At 48.5% G+C, this 26,565-nt stretch overlaps 1 protein-coding gene across 6 annotated transcripts; it reads left to right on the forward strand.

Moving 5' to 3' along the window:
• The first annotated feature begins 1,742 nt into the window (after positions 1-1,742).
• Positions 1,743-26,180, forward strand: LOC123163859 (thylakoid membrane protein slr0575). Of its 6 annotated transcripts, none has more exons than XM_044581249.1 (9): positions 1,744-2,167; positions 2,284-2,330; positions 2,421-2,523; positions 2,724-2,810; positions 13,150-13,233; positions 13,417-13,467; positions 14,167-14,247; positions 25,932-25,977; positions 26,047-26,180. In XM_044581249.1, the coding sequence occupies exons 1-9, from the start codon at positions 1,940-1,942 to the stop codon at positions 26,106-26,108; spliced, it is 789 nt and encodes a 262-aa protein (XP_044437184.1). In that variant the 5' UTR covers positions 1,744-1,939; the 3' UTR covers positions 26,109-26,180. The 6 variants fall into 6 exon arrangements, with proteins under 6 accessions (XP_044437185.1, XP_044437187.1, XP_044437184.1 ...); XM_044581248.1 differs by having other exon boundaries at positions 14,167-14,243; XM_044581250.1 differs by lacking the exon at positions 13,150-13,233 and having other exon boundaries at positions 1,743-2,167; positions 14,167-14,243.
• Positions 26,181-26,565: the final 385 nt, after the last annotated feature.

Here is a 26,565-nt window from a genome sequence, read left to right on the forward strand (position 1 = left end):
CAAGGCGCGGTGGGTGCTTCGCGGCTTCACGCAACAGGTCGGCGTCGACTACGCCGAGACGTTCAGTCCCGTGGTCAAACCGGCCACCATTCGGACTGTCCTGAGCCTCGCCGCCGGCAAGTCGTGGCCCATACATCAGCTGGACGTCAGGAACGCCTTCCTCCACGGCCACCTTGCGGAGACGGTCTACAGTCACCAACCTTCCGGCTTCGTCGACACCGCCTCGCCCTCGCATGTGTGCCGGCTGAACCGTTCTCTCTACGGTCTCAAGCAGGCGCCTCGGGCATGGTTCACCAGGTTCACGACGTACCTGCGGACCCTTGGCTTCGTCGCGTCATGAGCGGACTCGTCGCTCTTCGTCCTTCGGCGGGGTGCTCACCTCGCCTACCTGCTCCTCTACGTCGACGACATCATCCTCACCGCCAGCTCAGGCGCGGTGCTCGACTCCGTCATCCAGGCTCTTCACCGCGAGTTCTCTATGACCGACCTCGGGGCGCTCCACCACTTCCTCGCCATCAACGTCACCACCACTGCGCGTGGCTTGTTCCTTTCCCAGGAACAGTACGCCCTGGAGATCCTCGACCGTGCCGGCATGCTGAACTGCAAGCCCATCTCCACTCCGGTCGACACGCTGGCCAAGCTCTCCACCGACACTGGTCCGCTCTTCCACACCCGTCGCTCTACCGCAGCCTGGCTGGGGCGCTGCAGTACATCACGTTGACACGACCCGATCTTTCTTATGCCATTCAACAGTGTTGTATGTTTATGCATGCCCCCTGCGACTGCCACTTCCAGCTCGTGAAATGCATCCTTCGGTATCTGCGTGGCACGACTCACCTCGGTCTTCGGATCCACCGCGACGCCGGCACTGAGCTTGTGGCTTACTTCGACGCCGACTGGGCCGGCTGCCCCGACACGCGCAAGTCCACCTCGGGCTATTGTGTCTTCCTCGGCTCCAATCTCCTCACGTGGTCCTCTAAACGGCAGAGCACCGTTTCTCGTTCGAGCGCTGAGGCCGAGTACAGGGCGGTTGCCAACGCCGTCGCCGAGTCGGTGTGGCTCCGACAGCTACTTGGCGAGCTTCACCAACCGCCGTCCCGCTCCACGGTCGTCTACTGCGACAACATCAGTGCAGTGTACATGTCGAGTAACCCGGTGCAACACCAGCGCACGAAGCACATCGAGATCGACCTTCACTTCGTGCGCGAGCGTGTGGCACTGGGTGAGATCCGGGTTCTACACGTACCTACGAGCTTGCAGTTCACCGACATCTTCACCAAGGGGCTCCCGACAGGCGTCTTCCTCGACTTCCGGTCCAGCCTCAACGTCGACGAACCCCACGTGTCGACTGCGCGCGGGGGGGGGGGGGGGGGGGGGTGGTGTTGGAACGTGCCCACGTCTCGCTCGTCAGGTGGCTAGCCATGCAGCCCGCGTCGTCCGCGTCTCCAACAGACGCATACACTTCGTGCTTATCTTCTCATGCATGGTAGCGCTAACCGGCTAATGCCTTGTACTCTCCCACGATCTCACTGCTCTCTCTCATGTAACCTGTATAAATGCACCCCTGATGGATGAATAGAAGCAGTGTATGAGATTGCATAACCTAGCTCAAAACACCTCTAGTCCAGGCTAGCCTGACCAGGCATGAAGACACTCACGTATCAGACAGGCTATGAGGCATCAACTTTTTCACGCACAATGGTCAGGACACCATCCAAACTGACCCTTTATCTTCCGCGATAGGCTGGGCCTGACCTAGACGGGTGCGTGATCCACTCTCCCAGTTTCCCCTGTCCACGAGCCGAAACCCCAGCCACCATCTGGTTCTCATCTCTCTGTTCCACTGAAATTCCCGGGGAACAAACACTCACTTCCCAAGGATAAATCCTCAAGGTTGATTTACACGCTAGTGGCTGTGCCGCGACGTGCGGCGAGAGACATGTCTGTGCAGTGCACCGCAAACTCACTCCGGGCTCTTGCTGCCCTCCCGGCGCCATCCCCCTCCCGCCGCCTGGCGAGAAATGAATGCCTTATGCCATGCCGCCCGAGTCGCACCGGTGCGTTGGTCCGAGCTGCGCATTCTTCGCCTCCTGCCGCACCCGCGTCATCGTCCGGAGCAGCCGATGACAAGGCCGTCATCCCCGACGATGAGTTCACCCTCGCCAAGGTGAGTGGCTTGGTCGTTTTCTTGGTTCTTGAGAGCCAGGAGCAACAAGCAAGCGGTAGCGCTGTTTTTCTTAGAATTTGGCGTGCGTTTGGTGCTGAATACCCCTCCATCTGCAGGTGTCTTTTGGCGTGATTGGACTAGGGATAGGTGGCTCCCTCTTGTCGTAAGTTCAAATGTTGCAGATCCTATTGTGCAAATCAGAGAGATCGAGAATGCTTTTCTATCGGTGGCTCATGCGTTTTTTGCATCCCAGGTATGGATTTGGGGCGTATTTCAATCTTCTGCCTGGTTCGGAGTGGTCTGCTCTGATGCTAACCTACGGATTTCCTCTCACAATCATAGGCATGGCCTTAAAGGCAAGAACTCTCTTCGATTAATATTAGTGCTTCTGTCAGTTATTTGTCTTTTAGTACCAAAAGTTATGCGTCTTGTGGATTTATAGTTGAAAATATGTTTTGAGATGATTGGCCATGCTTAAGGTCCTTGGGAGTTTAGGTTGGATTGTTTATTGATTTATTTGTCGAGGTATGTGTTGATTCTTGAATTATATATGCAGTATGCTGAACTGAAACCAGTGCCCTGCATAACCTACTCTGATGCTTTCGCTCTAAGAGAGAAGTGTGCTACCCCTATCCTCAAGCAGGTAATAATTATTTATGAGCTCTTGGACACACAATCTCTTCTTCCACCGCTGCACTCGATCAAATGTCACCATTTATCAATGATGTGAATATGTGATCAAACTGTCTATGTCGTGTTTTCTTGTTTGGATGAAAACCAGGCCGTGTAGTTGGTAAGTTCGCTGATAGTGAGTTCTAAATAGGAGTGCAACGCGTTAAATGTTGAAAAATAGTAAGTGAAAATGTTAGCAACACACTCTCTATTCCTCACCAATGGAGATTACAGCCATGGATTCCTCAATCTCTACCAATACAGGGAAGAAGATGAACACTAGAGGAAGAGGAAGACAGCAGCAGAGGAGGCCGAAGCCGTCCTGTTCCGAGCCAAGTTGTTCGTAGCCCGTTCACTTGTACTAGATAATACCCCGCGCGTTGCGGCGGGACTTTCTACCTTCTATATGTGGCTTCAAAGTAAAGCGCATTTGGATGAATGAAAATGAAGTATGACATCTATTAAATATCCAGTGAAATATTAATATTTACATTTTAAATATTGAACAAATACACTTTTCTACAAACATACAAAGATTTAGCTCAAACATGCAGGCATTCTTTCCCTCAGTAGTCAACTTGGCTTGTATGAGCATCAAAATAATTAATACACTCAATTGACTGGTAGTGACTTCAAAATATTCCCTTATTCATCTCTATGAAAATGCTCAAATTTGTTGAGCCAAGTCTTTTTTTCCAAAAGGTGTTTCACCAATTGTTAATCACAGGAAAACAAAATATACGTGGACAGAATATAAGATGGGCATAAGAAGAAAATATGGGCATTTGAGAGATGTAATGTGCACCTGAAAGCTAGTCATCATGTTATGAAGCAGCCTTTGAGCAGCCAGCTAATATGTACTCCTATGTTCTGAACATCCTTTCTACTCCAAACAAAACAACAATTAGAAATATCAGCAAGCGATATATATACATATGTTGACAATTACATGAACTATTGGAGCTAGTTAATTTATAATTTCATGACAACATGCCGTTAATATTTCAGGCTTAGTTACAGTGTACATCTATTTGTTACTTACACGGGTTATCCTTGGCAGTGTTTAAAGACACTGAAACTTTGAAACAACTTGAAACACTTCTTAGAGAATGGACTCTTCGTATATGGTTCATAACCACTCCATGAAGATCCGTGGATCGATGAGCGGAGGCCGCAAGATCTCCTGGTCAAACTGAGGCCTAATGGTGAGGCGGCATGTGCTTAGACAATTTGAAGGGAACTTTTAAACATGAAATATATATGATATTTTCGCACAGAGCTAGGAAACACAATCTGCAGTTAATTCTGTAATGAAAATTTCCTACAGTTTCAGTCAAAATTAAAATTATGAAACTCCAACCCTCCATGTACCGTAACAATCTCTTTTCTGTTATTCTATATAGGAAATCAGATAGCAAGATTTAACAACAATTCAGAAAATGAACCAATAAACATTAATTGTCCGTACGATCTGGAAAGGATATGATTCTACTATCAAGAAATAATAGAACAATAGAGCCAACATCCCAGTGCCTAAAATGAAGTAAAGTGCAAAGAAAAGAAAAGAAAAGAGTTCGGTTTCCGCCTAAATGTAACTGAGCACCGCTGCCTCAAATGATCAAATAAACATGCATCCTTGGATGACAAATAATACAAACATTTGTCCATGGCATGGCAATAAATAATAAGAAAATCATGTGGGATTACTTCACGGCTCACCCCGCGGTAGCAAGATAGTAGAGGAAGATTAGGAATGGCCAGCCATGGAGCAATCAGGAACTACCTCCAACGTGATACAAATGCCGTGAGGGAGGAGCAGCAAGTGACGGAGATAGAGATGCATGAAGCGTTAACATATATATCCATAAAGCAAAGTTAACGGCAGGGCGAGGTTAATTTAGGAGACTAATAGGGGATTAACACAATGTGCTAGGAGTAGTTACCTTCTTGTGGGACTTGTCCATGGGACCATGACGCAGCAGCAGGCAACAGAGGTATGGTTCTTTATAGTGCAGATGCTGGAGATGATGCCACTACACCGGCCGTTCAACGAATGTCTTGGGTGGCAGTAGGCGACATGCGGTCCACGACAGGAGTGTTCAAATTCGTCCCCTTCAGCTAAGGCAACAGTATCTGCAGGCGCTTGGAACATAATGGCACAACAGCTCGGGGAAGGCAGGGAGATTGTAAGAGGAAGATGAGGGCGACGCCCTAGGCAACCGGCGATCCGTCCGGATGCCTCAGATCGGGAAGCCAACACCTCTACTTCTGCCATGTTTTTTGTTCTCCCAAGATCTGAAGTCTGTACAACCAGATATTCCAAATCCGTGAGCTGAATTGACTCATTAAAAAAAAGGCTTCATGTTCCTGTTTGTAGCATCAGAACCTGAATCTTGCTTTTCCTTCTTCGATTTGGTACCCTAGTGGTAGATGTGGATGGAAACATAGAAGGAGAGGTGGTTTGGGTGTTCCATGGCCTGGGCTAGGAGAAGATGATACTGCTGCGGATTGATGATAGAACGAAGAAGCAAAGCGATAATGGGACGCTCTGTCTCCATCTGTCGTATTTGTGGCGGAGGCTACGGAAAGGGCAGATCCATAGGTTAAAGGGGCGAAAATCTCTGTCAGTTACTCTAGCGCAGAAGATGAAGAGAGGCATGGATTTCGGTGGGGGAAGTAGTAATTGAGGAGACGATCAGACCGCATTGCTTCGACTTGGAGCGGGGCGGCCGTGCGGGAAGAAATAATTTAGCCTTTTTCCAGCGTGGCTGTAGCCTGTAGGTTAGGCCGGGGATTCAGACTGATTGGTTGGTGCTTGCAAATTGAATGCTTACGTGACATCATGCTGATGTGGATAGTGTGCATGTCGAGAGAATTGCTAGTAGTGGGGATCAACTTCTTAAGAATGTATGATTTGTAGTCGCCGCCTTCCGTTGCTTTCCAGCAGCCCAGGCCAAACAGGTGCACCCAATGGTCCAGTCCATGACGAGAGTCGGGTTGGTCGCTAACATTCCCCCTTCCTTAAAATCCGGCTTGACCTCAAGCCGATGCCATGTCGAACCTCCTGGATCCCATGGTACTTGATGCTTCCTGACTTCACTGAGGTCGTGGTGAGTGCCGTAGTTGAGGCGGAATTTGGCGAGGTTGAGGGAGCAGACGACACCGACTTGCTCAAGGAAGTAGTCGTCGCTGATGTTCACTTGGTCACAGAAAGCGTCGAGGTAGTCGGGTTGGTTGACACAGACATTGTCAGAGTAGAAAGCATGGTCAAGGCAGTGGTGGTAGTAGTAAGTTGGAGCTTGATAAAACTCGAGGCTCCGGAAGCTCCTCATGGCAATGGAAACAAAGAACTGAAATGGTACGGTATTTGCCATGCCAGCACAACATGCTGAGTGAAGTGACCATGTAAATTCCCAAGCAAAACATTCAGAATGATATTGTGTGGCAGCTTCCACAATGAGCCTTTTGCAGTTTAGGCAACTGAACTCCACCAAGAGGATATATTGTACCAGGACATCACCTGGGTTCCACGGAAAATGCAACTCAGGGTATGTTGTGGCAAGAATTTTTTGCTCTGACTGGTTGACGACATCCAAGTTTTTCAAGTTAAGCGACCATGCAATCTTCCATTGGATATGCTTGAGACCACACTGAATAACATGCCCAGTTTTCAACATCATCTTGTCCACACTTAAATATCTCCAGAAGCTCAAATCCTTGTAATGCAATGGCGGAAGCATGCCCAGTTTGAAGTGTGTCCAGAACGTGATGGTAACAATCCCACTGCATAAACAGGCTGATCCAGCACCAGATGACCCCACTGTATACGGCAGGATAGTTGTGCTGCACCCATAGAGTCACACAATGCAGTCGAGTCTGAAGACTTGATAGAGAGATTTGAGAACTGCAAGACCATTCAACTTTCCACTGAAAATTCTGACAACCATATAAGCACTCACATCTAGCAATGCAATACTGGAACCAAGACTTCCTTGACACAAGTATAATTGTCCAGGGAAATTCCCATTGCACCAACTCACAACAAATAAAGATATTATTTCCAGTATTGTGTAACTCAAATTCAGACAATAATAGTGAGTGGTTGATCAACCTTTGCATCAGCTCTGAATTTTCAGTATTACCTCGCAGAATGTGACGTGAAATCTGACATCTGCGAACAACATCAGTTAGGATCCTTGTGCGAGAATAATGCTACTGTACTTCAGCTCTCCCATTGAGGATGGCGAGGAATCCACCGGAGCTGGCATCCTTTGGCACTGTGATTTTCCATGAAAAATACATCCTTGCATAATGACAGTACATGAGCACCCATATCTCTCGAGCAGGAATATGCATACCCCAATGTGTGATAGCCAAATTATTATTTCCAAGAGTACAATGAAGATTATCTAGACAGCACCCATTCCCCACAGTATGTGCAGCTCGCCTCGCCAGTAATAAGTCAAGAGTGCTTCCACTAAGAAAGTGGAAAGAATTCCTTATTTAACACTTTTAAATTTCGTTTCCTTATTTAACACTGGAAAAATGTTTCTTCCCTATCTAACACCAATTTTAAATTTGGTTCCCAATATAACACTTTCGTCCATTTTTTGACCTAACGGTGTTAAATGAAACGTGAAAGGACAAGTTTACCCCTGGTTCTGGTTCATGTCCTGTTTGTACACGTTCAATCACCAAGTTGTAGTTGTACGTAGGTGGTTCGTGTCCTAGCTGCGGCTATATATACATATACTCCTACTTTGTAAAACCGTGGATTGAAGCAATAAAGTAAAATCACCACACACGATACGTACGTGTGGCAATCAGCCGAAGTCTCCTATGCGTGCGTGCGTTTGAGTATCCAGCCAAAGTTTGTTGTGTACATACGTGTTTATTTTTTACTTTTTGCGGGTTGTACGTATGTCGGTACGTGTTTAGGCTTGGAGATCACTAGATTAGCAAGCTGAGGCCAGCTTTGCACTGCGGTGCATTGGACTTCGTAAGGCGCGTCTCGACGTAAAGTATCTCTGTCGGGTTGAGCCGATTCGGGAAAGGAACCAAAACAACCAACTTTGCTTCGCTTAGTTGTCGTTCGTCAACGTCGTCGAAAGGTGGATGGGAGCGGACGAGTGTTGCGCGAGCCCGTGGTGGAGTGTTGGTTTTAGAATGCCAGATCAATTCACCCAAGCAGAGCACGTATCGTGCAATGCTAGCTCAAAAACACATGCAGCTTGATTAATTTTTTCCTAGAAGCTCATCTCTAGGCGCGTATGTACGGACGTACTTGTGCCTTGAGTCTTGCTTGTGCTAGTTTGGTGAATAGAACAAATATGTCAGAGAAATTTGCTGGTCATGTCGCTCTTGCATTTTTGTTATACTTCTCAATCTTTTTTCTATCGTACAACGAAATTGCTTCACGGACGACGGTTTATGCACGACCTGCGAACGACACTTCCACCCCAACAGTGAGCCTCCTTGCATGGTCGCTGTTCACGCTGCCACGTAAGAAAAGTTCAAGCATCGGCTGCATGTTCCGTCGTTTGTATAGCAACACTCATCGTACAAAGCAGTCTTGACGGTGCTTATATACACGTCTATGCACGACCAGAGACTTGATCAGAACTAGGAAACCTAAGCCTAATATAAAGAAAATGATTGAATAGATGTTCAAGGGCAGAATTGTCATTTCACATGCCATTTAACAGTGTTTGCACAAAAAATGGACGGAAGTGTTATATTGGGAATAAAGTTTAAAGGTTGTGTTGGATAGGGAAGAATTTTTTTTTTCAGTGTCAAATAGGGAATAATTTTTTTGGACAGTGTTAAATAAGGAATTCTCTCAAGAAAGTGTGTGTCAAACTGGTGTCAAAACAAAAAAGATCTGACCACTTGAATACGGTTGGCTTCAGCTGTGTTGTTTGAACTTGCATGTTGAAAATTCCAGAAGTTGTGCTCCTGTTTGAGAGAGAAGGTAGCCACGGATTCTTCGCAGCCCCGAACATCAGCTGCGTACTCTGGACAGCAAGGTCATCCACCAGAAACGACTGTGACATATCCTTGTGCCTGTTGTTGTTCCAGAATGTTACGCACCACGGTGGACCACGCCAATTAGCTTGTGCTCGGTGAATGGTTTAGCTGGGATGAGGGCTGCAATTTTAACCTTGTTGGTAATTACAGGGACCACCACATCGACAGAAGTTGGCGACGGCGAGGTGACATCGTCGCTGCCTTCGAGCAGTTCTCCCGCAGCTGGACCCATGAACGCAGCCCAGAAAGTAGCTAGTAATGCTGGTGTTGACGATGATGAAGCAGGCACCACCGTTTGGGAGGATGATGTCGATGCCGTAGACGTGTCGTCTCCCAGGCATTTCCTCGTGCAGATGGCGAGTGTCACGGAATCGAGACACGTCTCGTGCGCTGCAACCTTCGTTGGGACACTGGCCGGTGTAGTGTCCATCAGCACAACAGTGGGACCGTTTGTGGGTGTCGACGCGCGCACAAAGGCCATGGCCGAACCGGTGGTGGAAACGGCGTTGTGCGTGAGGAAGTTCGCCGCGGTTGAGCTGTCGCCCGAGATGTCCAGTGCGGAGGTCGGAGTCAAGGTCACGGCCGCTGACTTGAGGTCGAAGCAGCAGCGCTCGGGGACGACATCGACGGTGACCTTGGACGAAGTTGTTGGTGCGGCGGGAGTGGGTGCTGACACTGATATGGTGACATCGTGGCTTTGGCATTGCATTGAACAGGTGGTGGGCGTCCAGGCAGCGAGGACGCCGTCGACTGTGTTCTCAATGGCTTGGCGCGGTGCCGTGTGAGGCCCTGGCTAGTCTCACGAATCAACAGGTAGTATTTGAGAGGGGATCGGGAAGAACAGGATGAGAAAAAGGGGAAAACCAGAGGAGGAGAAGAAGAACACGGAAGAGAGGAGGTTCAATTACTATTCATTAATCAATAATCCCCTCTCTACAGTCTGTAGCTACAATATATAACCACACCACAGTACACGCTACCAGCCGAACCCATAGTCAGGCACACCACCACGCTTACACCCTTTGACTCTGCACAGTGGGACCCGGGGCCACTTGTCTGTTGTCCGTCAACACCAACACTGGTGGGGACGTGACACTTTCCCCCCCTTGAGATGCAGACTCCTCCCAGAGTGAAGCCGCCGGAAAACGAGCCCGAAAACCCATTGATGCACAGGCACTTGGTACATGTCAAAGTAGGTGAGAGCCATGTCAATCCAAAGTCGTGGATTCTCACCTGTGAACCGTGGAAAATGGTGCTTGGGTGGCTTGATGAACTGGACACGGTCTCTATCCTGTGCCAACACACGACGGTGGTTTGGAACGTGTTCACGCGCCGGCCTGGGATCGTGGCGTGGTTCCGGTGGTGGTGCCCGCCCAAGCATAGGCTCCACAGGTGATGGGGGCGCCGTGGTGAAAACCTGACCCGCCGGCTGTCCATCCGGCTCCTCGAGGAGGGGCGGCTGCAGATTCGCAAGCCGCGGAGCGGGGCGGGTGGCCGATAACGGGCCCTGCTCCGTGACTCCCGACCCTGCCGGTGTAGCCCCCGCCTCCGCCTGCCGGTGACGAATCGCGTCCACATTCTCCTGTGTTGCCTCGAGCTGTTTGCCAAAATTGGAAATCCTCATATCCATGGCTTCAATCTTGGTGAGAAGGGCGGCCAGCGACGCCTGAATACTCTCGGAATTCTCTCCCATGGCGGCGATGACCAACTTGGTCTGGGCGGACGGAAGTGGCGGCTTCGACGGCGCCGTTGCGGCCCGCTCCGAACCCAGCGAACCCCGCTCGGGATTTCGAGCGAATTTTGCGGAAGCAAATTTCGCACCCTTCGCGGAGGAATTTTACCGCCGAATCAGGAGGATTTGGGCGCAGATGAACGCGGATTCAAGGCTCTAGATACCAGTTGTGAGGCCCTGGCTAGTCTCACGGATCAACAGGTAGGATTTGAGAGGGGATCGGGAAGAACAGGATGAGAAAAAGGGGAAAACCAGAGGAGGAGAAGAAGCACGGAAGAGAGGAGGTTCAATTACTATTCATTAATCAATAATCCCCTCTCTACAGTCTGTAGCTACAATATATAACCACACCACAGTACACGCTACCAGCCGGACCCATAGTTCAGGCACACCACCACGCTTACACCCTTTGACTCTGCACAGTGGGACCCGGGGCCACTTGTCTGTTGTCCGTCGACACCAACACTGGTGGGGACGTGACATGCCGCATCTTCCTCGTGCTGCTGCTGCGCTAAGGCTGATGCTGATCTTTGAGTGGCGACCATCATGGATGCATCAAGAACAGAAGCAAGGTCGGAGGAGAGCATGAGGCACGCAGCCGGCTGCCGATCCAAGTCACGCGCGTGAACCGTGGTGGATGGCTGCACGTATGAGGAGGCGGCATCGTCTGCCACAGACGAAGTTGGGGTTGATGTGGTTGTCGGTGCAAGGTTGAGATACTCATGGTGCCCCCCGCGCGCAGCTTGTAACGATGCTGCAACGACAGCCGACACCTCCGAAGCCACCTGCGCCGCGATGGCTGTAACTCGGCGCGACGCCATGCCCTGAAACCCTGGCCTGTCTGCTCGGCGAGGCATCGGTGCGGCGGCTCCTCCACCGGTGCGAACGCTCGATCACGGCGGGCAGCCCAAGCTGATCGGCCTAAAATGGCTAGAATTTGTGTGGATTTTGCATGGAGGAACGATTGGCTCTGATTACCAAATGTTAGCTACACACTCTCTATTCCTCACCAATGGAGATTACAGCCATGGATTCCTCAATCTCTACCAATACAGGGAAGAAGATGAACACTAGAGGAAGAGGAAGACAGAAGCAGAGGAGGCCGAAGCCGTCCTGTTCCGAGCCAAGTTGTTCGTAGCTCGTTCACTTGTATTTGTAGTCGCTGCCTTCCGTTGCTTTGCAACAGCCCAGGCCCAATAGGCGCACCCAATGGTCAAGTCCATGACGAGAGTCGGGTTGGTCGCTAACAAAAAAATATTGTTAAATAATGACACAAAGGACGAATGTATCCAAACTACCGTCGGGCTGATTGGATTACCAGAACCGATGTAGATGAACTTGCCCATCCCCTAGTAGGACCTATATGGGCCACCACTGACGGAACCTAAACCGACAGATCTCGAGGTAGGGATCCTAAGCTAGGCCTCTAGGAGCGATGGTAGCAAGGACACATGATTTTACCTAGGGTCGGGCTCTCTGAGGAGATAATAACCTACATCCTATTTGTGTTTATTGCGTTGGAGTGTAGCACAGGGTACATGTATCTACCAAGAGATTGTAATGTGTAATGTTGTCTATCGACTAGCCCAGCCTCGGCTTATATAAGACACCGGAGCCGTAGGTTTACAGGAGTCCTAGTCGGCTACGTCGGTGGAGAGGAATCCTCCACGGATATGGAGTCCTTGTCTTGAACTGCAAGGCTTCTTGATTCTCCTGGTAGGTCGCCATGGGCCAAGCGAAGTGCCCCAAGACGAAACCGATCTAGGGGTCCTCAGTCCGGCTCACCAGGCCGGGAGTCGATGTGGTGAGAGGTCCCTTAGACGGGACACCGTCACTCTCTTCTGGCCATCAGCAGCGACTTAAGCTCTCCGCTTGCTGGCCGATCACCAACAGGTTTAATGCCACGCTCAATCACAGCCCCCATTCATCAGGACGTCGACCATGCGCTCGATGTACAGGATCCGGTTGTCATCCACCCACCGGCAGACAAACTCCCGTGTCGCATTCTCATTGAGGTGGCCCGAGCCGCTGCTGCAACTCCAGCAGCAGCAAGAACGAACAGAGGCAGGCCGATCGGTGTGTCCTCCGCCATGTACACCACCACACCATCGCCTCCGGGTCGTCCAACCCACCGCGGAAGCAAATCGGAACACGAGGTGTGGGAACCATCCCTTGACGCTGTTGGTGGATGTGCCAGTGATGACGCCGGACTCTACAATTGGACAGAGACCATGCACTGTAATTGATTATCGTGAGCTAACCAAACATGTTTAAAACTTTGCCCATTCCGTTTATGGTGCCGGTGTGACCTCATTACAATTGTGTCTGCATTACTATTCTTAAACCAAATATCTCTGCAGTTCTTTTCTACCTACAGACTAGACATGCCAAGCATTTAACCAATGCAAGTGCGTCGGTTCTAGTTCTGGTGTTTGTGGAAAGACTGCTTGTTTTGCAAAGTATCACAGATTAATTGCTTAATTTTCAATAATTTCTTTAAGTCAATGCAAACATCTACCATGCCACATGTTAATCTTGCTCCTACCTCTAGGTCAGGAGTGATGTTACACGTTATAGATATGGTGATGAGCAGCATCTCGATGAAGCGCTAAAGCGGATCTTTCAATATGGTTTGGTAATTCCTTGTTTTGGTGCTTTGCCATAATCTGACATTATCTCTCCTTTTATTCGTATTATACCTATATATATTCAAGTTCACCTCAGCTCCTGAATATTTTCTAGCTAATCTCTTTCTTTACATTGGAAGGATTCTGCTACTTTATCCTACTTATCTTCTTTCCTTCTATCGAACTGGCAGGGTGGCGGCATTCCAAGACGTAGTGCACCTATATTACAAAAGATTCAAGAAGTAAAAATTTCATTTAGTTTGTTCCTTGGAGTAGTCTTTTCTACAGATGGTTATACTTACTGCAAAGCACACGTTTAATTTCGACAATTTATATTTAGATAGTTACATCAAGTGCCATTAGATCCTATTTTTGTCTCATCAGTGGCCCCGTATTTTATCGCCTTGTCATTGGTCAGCATTACCACAGATCTCTAGGCAACATACTAGATGGTGTTGACTAAGATGGACAATGCGAGGACTATAGCTATAGCTTAAGTAGGACTAGTTTGAAAGGCAGAGTGAGATGTATTCAGGAACAGTGGTATTTCATCCGAATACATGATGTACAAATCTCAGAAAAAAATTTAGCCTTCATGACGGAGTATTGTTATGGGTTGTTACTGATTACATGATGTAGAAATTTTAGCAAGAAATTTGGCCCTTCATGAGTATTGTTATGGCTTGTTAATAAATTCACGATGTAGAAATTGCATAAAGTTTAGCCACTCTTTCAACTTCCCATATGCTTTACGGAAATTTCAGTGGCTTGTCTTTATTGATTGTTTTCATGTTTTTAGTAAAGTTGACTGGTCTTTATCTTTGGTTTATTTACACCAAAATTCTTTACTCCATCAAATCATCACATGATTTAACAAAAGGACATTTCAGTTCACTGGCGTAATTCTCGGTTCTGGGATTCATAGTATATTTTCCATGTAGGTAACTGATGATGGGAAATACTGTTTAGTACTGGAATTCGAAGCCAAATCGTTGGAGCTATCAGATTTTGAGAAGAGGCAGGTTAGCCCCCTCCTTTATTTGTTCATGGTTTCTAAATATACCCCCTCCTTTATTTGTTCTGGGTTTCTAAATATAAAAAGATCACCACTGTGGAGTTAAATAAATGTTGTCAAAAATAAATGCATGCAGAGTGAGCTAGTTACCTTAGTAGTCTCAAAAACTATTTTTATACTAATCTTATAGTATTAGTTTCAGTATGTGAAAAGGACAAGTTAAAGAAGTGAGCCTAACTCACTTGGTTGGGGAGTAGATGTACCTACACACTACGGCCTTCTTCCTGTAGGGGATTAATTCCACCCAGGGGTTGGGTCATCTCCACCCCCTCACCTAACCCCCACAATTCCCTTCACTTCTAATCCCTGTCAGTGGAACCTGTTCAGTTAGCTCCAGCGAACCACCCATACAAACTGTGAACAACTTCAATCGTTGGTACAAGCATGGACTGGTGCTGATAAGCAGTGCTGCACTAAACAGTGAACAAATCTCTGAAGGCTACACACATGACATCTCCATGCAAGCTATTGCAAATTTCAGAACTCCAGATCAGCTGATGAATTTCTTGCAATGCTTCCAGTCTACGTTATGATCCACTGATGAAAACAATTATTCAGCATGCGTACAAGGCCAATTTTTTTCTGAAAGGGAGATTAGAATCTCCGGCCTTTGCATCATTGCGATGCACACAACCATTCTATTTAATTATTAAGCCTAGTATATAACAAAGGGAACCACGGCCGAACCATTACAAGCTATGACATTAATAGTTTAATACCTATAACTAGATCAGACTTCTTCCGCAGCAACACCTTCAAGAAGGGATAAACGTCCTCATGCTATCGTCTCGCCAGGTCTGGCCAGAAACGGCCCGGACAAGGATTTTCGTCATGGTTACCGAGACCAGCCAATGGAGACCAGCACAACAACAAGTAGACAACGACTTCAACAATGTAACGACGCAAGTTTGTTGCTGCTGATACTGACCAATAAAGGCAAGGACAAGAGTTTTCACACTGGACAAGGAACAGTGCTCCTGTCAGCATCTAAATGATGGATCGTTCGATAGTCGCCTCCGCCGGTACTCCACGCAAAGGCCAAAAGGCGCTAGCTAATTGGTGCGATGTCTTCACACTGCACCGACCGTCAGGTGGACGCCCATGTCTCAGCAAGGAATTGGCTACTGCCACTCCACGCTGGCGTGAGTTACAATGCAGTATCCACCATATTGTTGGAGCCGCTGTCCTAGTGCTAGAAGCTGGCGTGTAACCGCTAGTGCGCCCCTTGCTCATGTTACCTATGAATTGAGATACGAGAGTGAGCGAGAGAGGAAGACGAAGACACACGAGTTTTCTGCTGCATAATTCTTTGCAGTTTTTCTAGCTTTCTCCTTTTATTCCGAAAGAAACAGTAAACGTGCCATGTAGCTCACCCAACGACCAGTCATGCCATCCCATGACCCGGGCTTGCACCATGCCATCCTACAATCTTGCCGAGGATCGCACAGACCATGTCCTTCTGCTCAATTATGTTAGAGTTATATTAGTGATGTCTTTTGGCCTTTTGCATTCTAGTCTCTTGGCATCCTTTTTTTTGAGCTAATCTTGGTATCCTTTTGTTGCCTTTTGACATCCTCATGTATGTGTACATACGCTGGTTTTGGTATTCCAATAATACAAGTTGCTTTGATAACATGGTAACAGAGCCCAGGTTTTTGGGTCTCCACTGCACGTTGCAACTCGTCCTGCTCGAATTGAGTTTTTTTCCCGGTCTTCCTTCGATCTCTACATCGATTTCTTGGTCGTTTCTCCTGATCGCTCGCAGCTGCCCTACTGCTGTTTTCGGTCTTCGATCGGTTTGGATCTGCTGCTGTACGCGTGTGACGCTTGCTGATCTGCTGCTCCAGATCAAGCCTCCGTCCGCCATCTGTACAGTTCGTATCCTCCAAGGTCGCCGTCTGTACGGTTCGTATTCTCCTGCTGGATCGTGCCGCACGTCTTCCTCCAAGGTTGCCGCCGAGCCCGTCGCTCTCTGGCCGCCGCTCTGCCGCTGGCTCCTCCCGTTCATTCGACGCCGCCGCCTACATCACTGCGAGCCGACATGCGGCTGCCGGCTCCGATTCCCACCTGTCGCCGGCGCCCTCCCGCGGGTCCTTTGCACACGCGTTGCTCCTTGCCCCCGCTGCATCCCAGGCCGGGACGCCCCGCCGCCTCACGTGCTCCCGTTTTGGCCGCCCTCTGGATCAAGTTGTCCAGCGCTCCACTGGATCGAGTTGTCCGCTTCTCGATTGATTTTTCGAGAAAACGCATGAGAGCGTGCGTTTCATTGCTTCTCGATTGATTGGTCCCCGATCGATTCTCTTGATCTTTTTTTTCCTCGATTGATCTGCCGCTGCTCCTGACCGCTCATGTCCAGGCTCGTCGGGTGTTCTGTTGTCTGTATTAGGCTCTTCCGGTGGTTAAAAAAAAAGAAAAAAGAGTGTAAAAAAAAGAGGCACAATGCTTTCGTCAGGTACGTCACTCCCTCGCTGCCCGGTGTTTTTCTACGGTGTTCCCTTCACTGATCCCATGTTGCACATGCGCCTTTCCTCGGTGCTTGATGCTCGCCCGCTTGAAGGTGGTGGTTGTCACTCTACTTCGACACCTTCCGACTTCCACCGGTGTTGTTGGCCGCTCTACATCAACTCCTTCAACGGCTGCACTGCCTCCCTTAGCTGCTTCTCTGCGGTGTTGGTCGTTCTTCTGCGACTCCTCTCGTGGCTTCCGTGCGCGACGATGACCGTCGCCCTATGTCGACTCCTCTCGGCTTCCGCGCGCGGCGGTGACTGCTTTACTTCGACTCCTCTCGCGGCTTCCGCGCACGGCTATGACCGTTCTATGTCGACTCCTCTAGTGGCTTCCACATGCGGCTGCACGTTGACTCGCTACTCTCGGTCGACTCTACACGCGGCTTTCACAGATGGTGGTGGTTGCTCATTGTCGGCAGGTGTTTCTACCTGGACCGCTTCCGCCGTGCGCGTGAGATTGCGCAACTGCGATGCCTGCTTGCCGCTTGGGATTCTTCACCGACAGGTTCTGCAGTTTCCGTGACCGACTCTTCTGACATTGAGAAACCACCTTTTACTCATTCAGGTACATCCCCATGGATTCTTGATACTGGAGCGTCTTTTCATATGACTTATGATTCTTCCACTTTGACCTCTGTTCGACCTGTCGAGTCTCCTGTTCATGTTCTTACGGCTGATGGCACTCTCCTCCGTCGCTCATGTTCCTCGACTTACCATGCATCTCATATCTGGGGGTCAAATTGTTGACTCTAGTTGTAGGGCATTCTCGACTTTGATTCGTGTTCTGTTCAGGGTCGCCGCACGGGTGCTCTACTTGGTGCTGGCCTTGACGCCCTGATGGTCTCTGGGAGCATGACTGGCTTCGTCTTCCCTCCGCTGCTAGCGCCTTTAGTCTCACAACCCCCATTGATGCATCTACCAGCTCCTTTTGGCAGTGGCATCATCGTCTTGGCCATTATGTGGTTCTCATCTCTCATTTTTGGTTCATCGTGGTGTTCTGGGGTCTGTCTACGGTAATGCTTTGTTGGATAGTTTGGGTTGTAGGCTTGGTAAGCAGATTCAGCTACCTTGAGTCAGTGTCCGAGCGCCATTTTGATCTCGTTCACTCTAATGTTTGGGGTCCGGCTCCCTTCACTTCGAATGGGGGCCATCGCTACTATATTATCTTTATAGATGATTTTTCCCGGTACACTTGGATCTGTTTCATGTCTCTCATAGTGAGGTCTTATCAACATACAAAAAGTATGGTTCATACCCAGTTTTCCACTCCTTTTCGTGCTTTTCGTGCAGATTTGGCTGGTGAGTATATCTCCCATGCAGTGCGAGGATTCCTATTGTTGCCTTTTGGCATCCTCATGTATGTGTATATATGGTGGCTTTGGCCTCCCAGTAATACTCATAACAAATTCTAACAAACAAGCAAAGAAATCGCTAACGGAAATGCTACCTAAGAAGCGCTGCTGTGGCAGCTAAAATGGATTGCCATGGCAGCCAAAAATGCCGCCATGGCATGCTTATTTTCCTGAGCGATGTAGTTCGACAGGCAACAGTCTCCCCCTTCAACCCTGCTGCGAGAGAGTGAAGTCGATGATGCCGATCAAGAGGCGAAGCTCTTGGAAGCGCACATGCCCAAAGTGACTCTTCTCAGGATATCAAACTTCTGCTTGATCGTGCCGATGAACTCCCCGGCCACAATACCGTTGTCAACACAATCCCTGACAAGGTGACAACACAAATCTATATGCTTGTTGTGATCATGGAGAATTGGGTTCTTGCAAGGCGAGATTGCTGACTTGATTTTCGATGTAGAGCACCGAGGGAGCCGTGTCTCGATTGAGCACCTCCCCATGTAGATGCGAGACCGTGTGATTGAGCTTTGAACTTAATTTTGCCACATGTAGTGCATCGGCAAACAATGCGTCCAACGCCTCGGAACATCCTTGGCCAAAAGAACTTGTTCGCGAGCATATCATAAGTCTTTTCGTGTCCAAAACGGCCCATGAGTCTGCTTCCATGTGATTCTTGCAAAAGTAGCAAACACAAAAAACTCGTTAGCACGCATGAGATAGCCATCATTAATGTTGTATTGTTCCCAACAAGTGACATCTTGACAATTAGCAAAGGGAGTCGCAAAGAAAGCATCATACACTTGCAATTCTTTTATATATAAAAAAACCAAAAACATTGAGTTAAAGTTTAGTGGACAACATTCATTTGTTAGAAAGAGCATCCGCAACAACATTTCTTTACCCTTTTTGAACATGATTAACAACAACAACAAAGCCTTTAGTCCCAAATAAGTTGAAGTAGGCTAGAGGTGAAACCCATAAGATCTCGCGACCAACTCCTGGCTCTCGCACATGGATATCAAGCTTCCACGCACCCCTGTCCATAGCTAATTCTTTGGTGATACTTTAATCCTTCAGGTCTCTCTTAAAGATTCCTCCCATGTCAAATTTGGTCTACCCCGACCTCTCTTGACATTCTCCACACGCTTTAGCCGTCTGCTATGCATTGGAGCTTCTGGAGGCCTGCGCTGAATATGCCCAAACCATCTCAAACGATGTTGGACAAGCTTCTCTTCAATTGGTGCTACCCCAACTGTATCTCGTATATCATCATTCCGGACTCGGTCCTTCCTCGTGTGGCCACACATCCATTAGCACGATTGGATCTCCATGCTCCTTTGCACCTCCAACACACGCATTCTCATCAATGGATCGCCTAGGCCTTCGATCTCCCATGCCTGTGGGCTTCGGCGGGTTGATCCTTTATCCCCTATGCTCTTCACTATTGCCATCGATGCTCTAAATTACCTTCTCATGCATGCTCACCGCTTCGGCATGCTGCAGCATCTCACGACACGCCATGCCGCCTCCAGCATATCTCTTTATGCCGACGACGTCGTCATCTTCTGTCACCCATCCTCGCAAGATCCGCGTGCCATCCGCGAGCTGCTTCGCGTGTTCGGTGAGGCTTCTGGTCTATGCACTAACTTTGCAAAATGCTCGGCTACACCTATTCAGTGCGCTGACCCCGAGCAGCTCACCATTGGCAATGAGCTCATGTGCAATTGTCATCTTCCCCATTACCTACCTCAGGCTCCCCCTCTTGGTCCGGAAGCCTTCTGTAGCATCGCTGCAACCCATCATCATCAAGCAGCTGTCAACTTGGCACGCCACGCTCCTCTCCCACGGAGAGCGTCTTGCCCTGGTGCGTCACGTGCTATGTGCCATACCCACCCACATCTTGGTGGTTCTGGCTCTTTGCTCGCCGATTCTTAAGCAGATCAACCGAAGTATCCGTGAGTTCCTTTGGCACGGTTGGAAAGAGACCATTCCGTCAATGGCCACGGTCCCGTGCACTGGCAACGTGTTTGTCACCCTCTCGAGCTGGGTGGCCTTAGGGATCCCGGACCTCCAACGTTCCGGCGTTGCCCTGCGCGTGCGCTGGCTATGGTCTCAGCGGATCGACCCTTGTAGACCTTGGGTTCATCTTCACCTACCAAGCGACCCGGACGCCTCATCCGTTTTCCAAGCATCCATCACCTGGACTGTTGGCAACGGACACACTTGTCATTTCTGGACGGATCCATGGATCGATGACAAGGCCATCTCTGATTTGGCACCCTCTGTTCTACCGCTTGTTGCCCGGCGTCGATGCAAGTCTTGTTCGGTGACCGATGGGCTTCAGGGCCGCAGCTGGGTGGCCGACATTCGTGCGCGCGCTCACGCCAGGTGCTATGATCCAGTATGTGCAGCTTTGGAGGCTTCTTCGGCCCGTATCCCTTTCTACCGCCGCTGATCGCCTCTCTTGGCGGTCGTCCACCGATGTCTGTTATTTTGCCAAGTCATACTACCGTGCTCTCTTCGCTGGCTCTACTGCCACCCCTTTTTGGTGTTTGACTTGGCGTTCCTGGGCTCCTCTTTGAGTCAAGTTCTTCATTTGGCCTGCCGATGTTGACCGCTGCTGAACCTTTATGAGGTTGGCCCGTCATTGCTTGCTGCACAACGACCGCTGCGCCCTTTGCGAGTTCCTTCCTTGGTGCGCGACGGACATTGCCGCTTTTCCCTCTGGCCATCGAATGGGGCTGGCCACGTTGGCAATCCTCACCGCTTGATCCATTTGGCGTCAGCGCAACCGGTGCGTATTCGACAATGAGAGCCCCTCCATCTCGCGGCTCATTGCATCCATCCAAGACGGGAACCAGATCGTCGTAAGTTAGAAGTAATGCAGAGGGACGTCGATCGTTTCCTACCGTCCCTCACGCATCCTACGGTGGCCGGTGGAATTGACCAAGACAACGCTCGACGTTCGAAGGCCTTGCAGCCCACGAGCGAAATCCTCCCATGAACAGCCCATTCACCTCAGGAAAAAACAACAGCGTAAATATACTGCCGCTGCCGCTGCCAACACGTTGACTAGGGAACTTTAGTATATATATATCAAAAGAAAAGAAAAAAGACTAGAGAACTTAGAGCAACGCCACGCGTGTTTTATTCACTTTTTGTTCATTTGGATCAGCCGAGCGGACGAGTGCGTCTGTTTTTTGATTTAGGTCGACCAGTGCGCCGAACGGGTCGCAGACCAATTTTTCCCGTGAAAAAAATATATTTAAAAAACACGCGGCTGAAATAAACATAATTAAACATTAAATGGTCGGTCAACCATGGGCCAAAGTCTACTTAAATATTAATAAAACTTGAAAAAAACTTGCGCGGCCAGCACTCTGACCTAGGCGGCGACGGCGTTCTCGCCGAGGCCGGTGAGGTCGACGACCGCCGGCGCCAGCCCAGGCCAAGGGAAAGCGCTCTTCCATGCCGCACGCGCCGCCTCCTCCGCCAACTGTCCAGCCCCCTGCCGTTGGTGCTCCTTCTTGAGGCCAAGTTCGAGCCGCCATCCACGGAGCCCAACAATGGATGGTGCCCGGGCTGGCGGAGAAGCGCGCCGACAGCGAGCAGCAGATGAAGCTGGAGCGCCGCTTGGCACGGGAGGAGGAGGAGCGCGCCCGCGCAGCAGCAGTGCAGCCGCCGGCGGGACAATTGGCGAAGCAGGCGACGCGTGCGGCGTGGAAGAGCGCTTTCCCTGGCCTGGGCCGGCGCCGGCGGTCATCGACCTCACCGGCCACGGGAAGGACACCACTGCCGCCTAGGGTGGCATGCTGACCGCGCAAGTTTTTTTTAAGTTTTATTAATATTTAAGTGAACTTTGGCTGGCGGTGGACTGACCATTTAATGTTTAATTATGTTCATTTCGGCCGCGTGTTTTTTAAATATATTTTCTTGATGCCGGAAAAATTGGTTTGCCACCCGTTTATCGCACTAGCTGATCCAAACCGAAAAATAGACGCACTCCTCTGCTTGGCTGATCCAAATGAACAAAAAGTGAACAAAAACGCACGGTTCATTTGGGTCATCACGTTAGGGTTGCTCTAAGTTTCCTAGTCTTTTTTTTTCTTTTGATCATATATACGAAAGTTTCCTAGTCAACGTGTTGGCGGCGGCAGTGGAGTATATACGCAGTTTTTTCTCCTAAGGTGAATTGGCTGTTCATGGAAGGATTTCGCTCGTGGGCTGCAAGGCCTTTGAACGTCGAGCGCTGTCTTGGTCAGTTCCACCTGCCACCGTAGGATGCGCGAGGGACGGTAGGAAACGATCGACGTCCCTCTGCAGTACTTCTGCCTTACGTCAGACGATCTGCTTCCCCAAGACGAGGCCGCGTACTGGGCTGGAGCGGGCGCCCATGGTTTAAGATTGATGCTTGAGTAGTTGCTTTGCTTTGTACACGGGCTGAGCAACCCGCCACCAAGGCTCTGGCTTATCTCTGTCTTGCCGTGTGCGCAAGACTACGAGCTGCCATCCCCTTCTTTGTGCTCTGTCCTACCTATGAATGAAATGATACGTCCCTGGTGTAAGAAAAAAATACTTTTAGATTGTACTCTCGTATGTACCTACATTTGGATGTGTGTATTTTCATGGGGCATTTACATTTGTGCCCCTAACTCGAACTCACTACTCAAATTTACCCCTAACTTTTTGATGTGCTCAAATTTGCCCCTAAAAAGCATTTTAGGTCGCTAGAATGCCATTCCATCTGGTCAAATTTGTTTGACCGAAACTTTGAAAATTCATAACAAATTGATATGAACTCAAATGAATGCAAAATAAGATATTAGAATGTTTATAAAAACATCACCTATATGCGCATGTCATTTACGTTCATGACAAAAGCACTCTTTAAAGCTTTTTAGGGTTTATAACATTATAAAACTATTTAGGATGAATGCAAATAAATGCACGTCTAGGCGATAAACATAAATGACATGCGTGTATAGATGATATTTTCATAAACATTTTGACATCTTATTTGCATTCTTCCGAGTTCATATGAATTTGCTTTAAATTTTCAAAGTTTCGATCAAACAACTTTGACTAGATAGAAGGGCATTCTGGCAACCTAAAATGCATTCTAGGGGCAAATTTGAGCACATAGAAAAGTTAGGGATAAATCTGAGTGGGCGCAAATTAGGGGCATAAATGTAAATGCCCATTTTTCTTACAAGGTAATGGCCCTCGTACGGTTAACAAAAGCACACCGAAATTTACGAGATCACGTCGTGAATCTAGGAGATTAAAGGTGAGTATCTCGATCCATAACATCAATAAGTTAAATCACCCTTTAAAACTTCAAAGACTACCTTCAGTCTCCACCGCGGATCTACAGACGACTTTTCTAAAGGGGGTGTACTAAAATACGTCGTGGCTCACGCGTTGCCCTTCTCGGACGACACAGGAGCGACCCAAACCCTAGCATCCACCACCTCTCCTTTCTCCCCCCTCCTCGCCGCCACCCAAGGAGTCTGCCGGCTACTGCGCGTCTTCCGGTGAAGGTGGCGGCAAGGACCTGCTGCCTCGCACCGGTGTGAGTGGCTTTGGAAGCCAGGGTGACGGCCTTGGGTGGAGATGGCCTTCCCTTCCGCCTGCTTGGGCGGTGAGGTCTCGTTGCAGCGGCAGGTGGCTTCTTCTTCCTCCCGGCCCCTTCCCCTCGTGGCGGTCTCCTCTCGCCGATCTGCTCGTCGGCTTGTCAGATCGGGCTGTCGAGGATGGGGTCGTGGAAGTCTTGGAATGGGGGAAACACCTGGTCGATTTCACGTCAACCTCGATGCCGGCGGCGCTCCGGTGCCGTTCTTCCTCTTGAGAGTGGGTCAAACTACCAGGTCCGCCCCTCCTCCCTTCTTCCCGACGAAAGTCGGCCTTTGGCCGGATGGCGGAGGCGTCCTGGTGTCTTGGTCCTCCTTGGAGGCGCCGTTCAAGGGATGGTCGGGGGATGTGGTCCTCGTGCGTGGTGATTGGTGGCGGTGGCGGTGCTCGGCTCTCCTGGTTACCGGCGTTGGTGGTGGCAAGTTTGTCCTTCCGCATCTTTCAGCGGCTCCTTGCCTTGTTTGCTTGTGGGTTGCCGACCGGTGGTGGGCGCCCACGTGTGTGGCACGGTCTGGATGAAGGGGAGATACGGCAGTTGCCTGAGGCGGCGGGCGGCGGAGTCGTCGTTCTTCAAGCAGTCTGGTTTTTCATGTCCACGGCAATTGCTGTTGTCTGGATACTATGGTTCTGCTGTTCTGGCTACACGAGATCTTCGGCGATGCCTTTGTAATTCAACACTATTGTATCCTAGCCGGTTGTTGGCTTCATTAATTTGAAGTCGGGCTTTCGTGCATTTTCTCTAAAAAAACACACCCAAAAAATTGACAAAAATCTTACATCAGATTTTTTTAGCAATTCTAATTGTTGCGATGATGCCAATTTCCTTTAGCAAATATGACAAATCATGGCAAAAACTGATGCCATCCTCACCACAACTATAGTTGCCATGAAAAACATTCTAAGGCCCCGTTTGATAGCTCAACTTTTTCTAAGTATTATGAAAATACTGCAGTTTTTTAAAATACCATGATTTTAATTACCGTGAGCTGTTTGGCACCGATAAAAAACTGTAGTATTCAAACTGTAGTATTGTCAAAACTGTGGTATTTTCTCTGCATTAAAAAAAAAGACCCAGACCTCTTTTTTTAAAACAGAGCACGCGAAGAAAACAAGACTCTTCGTTATGGCCTTCCTCGCTCTCAAGCTACCGCCGCCCGGAAGATCGTTGGCCATTGGACAAGCCAACAGAAGGGAATGGAAAGAAAAATGGTGTCCTTCCTGCTCTCACTTGCGCTCCTCCTCTCCTCGTATGCGCTGTGCATCAGGTTGCCCCCCGGGCAACTCATGCCGTTGTGTGCGATCATAGCCATACCGTACGTGTGCGGCTCTATCATGTCGCGTCCTTGCTCGCCGCGGCTTGCCATGCATGCGCTGCTCCCGAACGCTGCCCCATGCCTAAGTGCGCCGCGCTCGCCGCTGCCGGCCAAGCTGCAGCCGAGCCAGAGCGACACCGCGCGCTTCGTGCCGCGCCGCTGTGCTCCGACCGCCGCTGATGCATAGCATGCCGCCGGGTCTGATTAGGCTGTTCAATTTGCGGTCAGCTAAATTCGTGCATGTTTGCAACTGCCATGAACGGCTAGCTAGCCACTTTACATCGTTGTAAACATGCACCAGCCAAACACTATCGGAGTATTCCCAATACTTGGGAATACTATGAAATACTTTGATATGTCAAAACTGTGATATCTAGTACCTATAGACAAAAATACTGCAGTTTTCCAATACTATAGTTTCTGCGGTACTTCGCTATCAAACACAGCCTAAGTTGTTGCCATGGTAAAAAAATCTGACGGTTCGTTTTGTAGTTGTGTCCAAAATTAAATTAGTAACCGTGTATACATGCATGCACATACAACTTGACAGTAATATTATTTTCAAGATTGATCACAATTAATATTAATTCCAATATTTATTGTGTTTAATGCAACTAATTTTGTTTCAAATCATGATCAATGCAATTATCATGTTTTTTCAAATTATTGATGATGTGATGTATACATCATTGAAGCAATGTGATACAGTGGACATAGGTGGTTGGATGGCACATATCATTTGGATTCATCACTCGTGCTTTTATAAGTAGTAGTATATATGCAGATACTCCTATATGAGTACTGAGCCTTGCAAACTTTTTTCTTACGCAGGCAAAATTCACCTCCTTTTTCGGTCCTGGAATTAAGGCTGAAATTGGTGAGTTGTGCTCGTTATTGTCTAATACCCTATATCAATCACTATCTTACCATTGTTCTGATGACCCAGGAAAAGGTGGTGACGATCTATATGAAGTGCGTCTTATCTCGGAGACCACAGAGGAAGAGTGACAGCGTTTGCAATCCTATTATCTGCTAATATACAACAAAATGATATTTATTTCTTTTCCCCACCAATTTGCATATATAATGTTATTATTGTAATATATATATATATATATATATATATATATATATATATATATATATATATAGTGTTACTATTCATCACCCATGGTGCAGAATAAATTATTCTTCACCCGAGGTAATCTTACGATCATTTCATAATTAAATTACGTTTGGAATTCAAATAGTTAATTCTTATTGATTCACTACGTAAAATTTGGCATAAAAAAAATAAAAATATAGGGTATAAGACAAGAAAATTTGCAGTTTATGTGTATTTTACACTATGTTTTTATGTTTGTTATTTTACATAACATAAAATATTTTTTACGATGATTATATATTTTCTTACGGTCTTTTTTTACGTCAGAAATAAGATAAAACTTACGAAACGTAAAATTAC

Source organism: Triticum aestivum, chromosome 7D (genome assembly GCF_018294505.1).
Source record: "Triticum aestivum cultivar Chinese Spring chromosome 7D, IWGSC CS RefSeq v2.1, whole genome shotgun sequence".
Lineage (NCBI taxonomy): Eukaryota > Viridiplantae > Streptophyta > Magnoliopsida > Poales > Poaceae > Triticum > Triticum aestivum.

Bases quoted from the DNA above. Each gene is read 5' to 3' on its own strand.
- LOC123163859 (XM_044581248.1), top strand. From the start codon at position 1,940: ATGTCTGTGCAGTGCACCGCAAACTCACTCCGGGCTCTTGCTGCCCTC. The intron at 2,331-2,420 runs GTAAGTTCAAAT...TTTGCATCCCAG, and splicing joins ATAGGTGGCTCCCTCTTGTC to GTATGGATTTGGGGCGTATT. The intron at 25,978-26,046 runs GTGAGTTGTGCT...CTGATGACCCAG, and splicing joins TGGAATTAAGGCTGAAATTG to GAAAAGGTGGTGACGATCTA.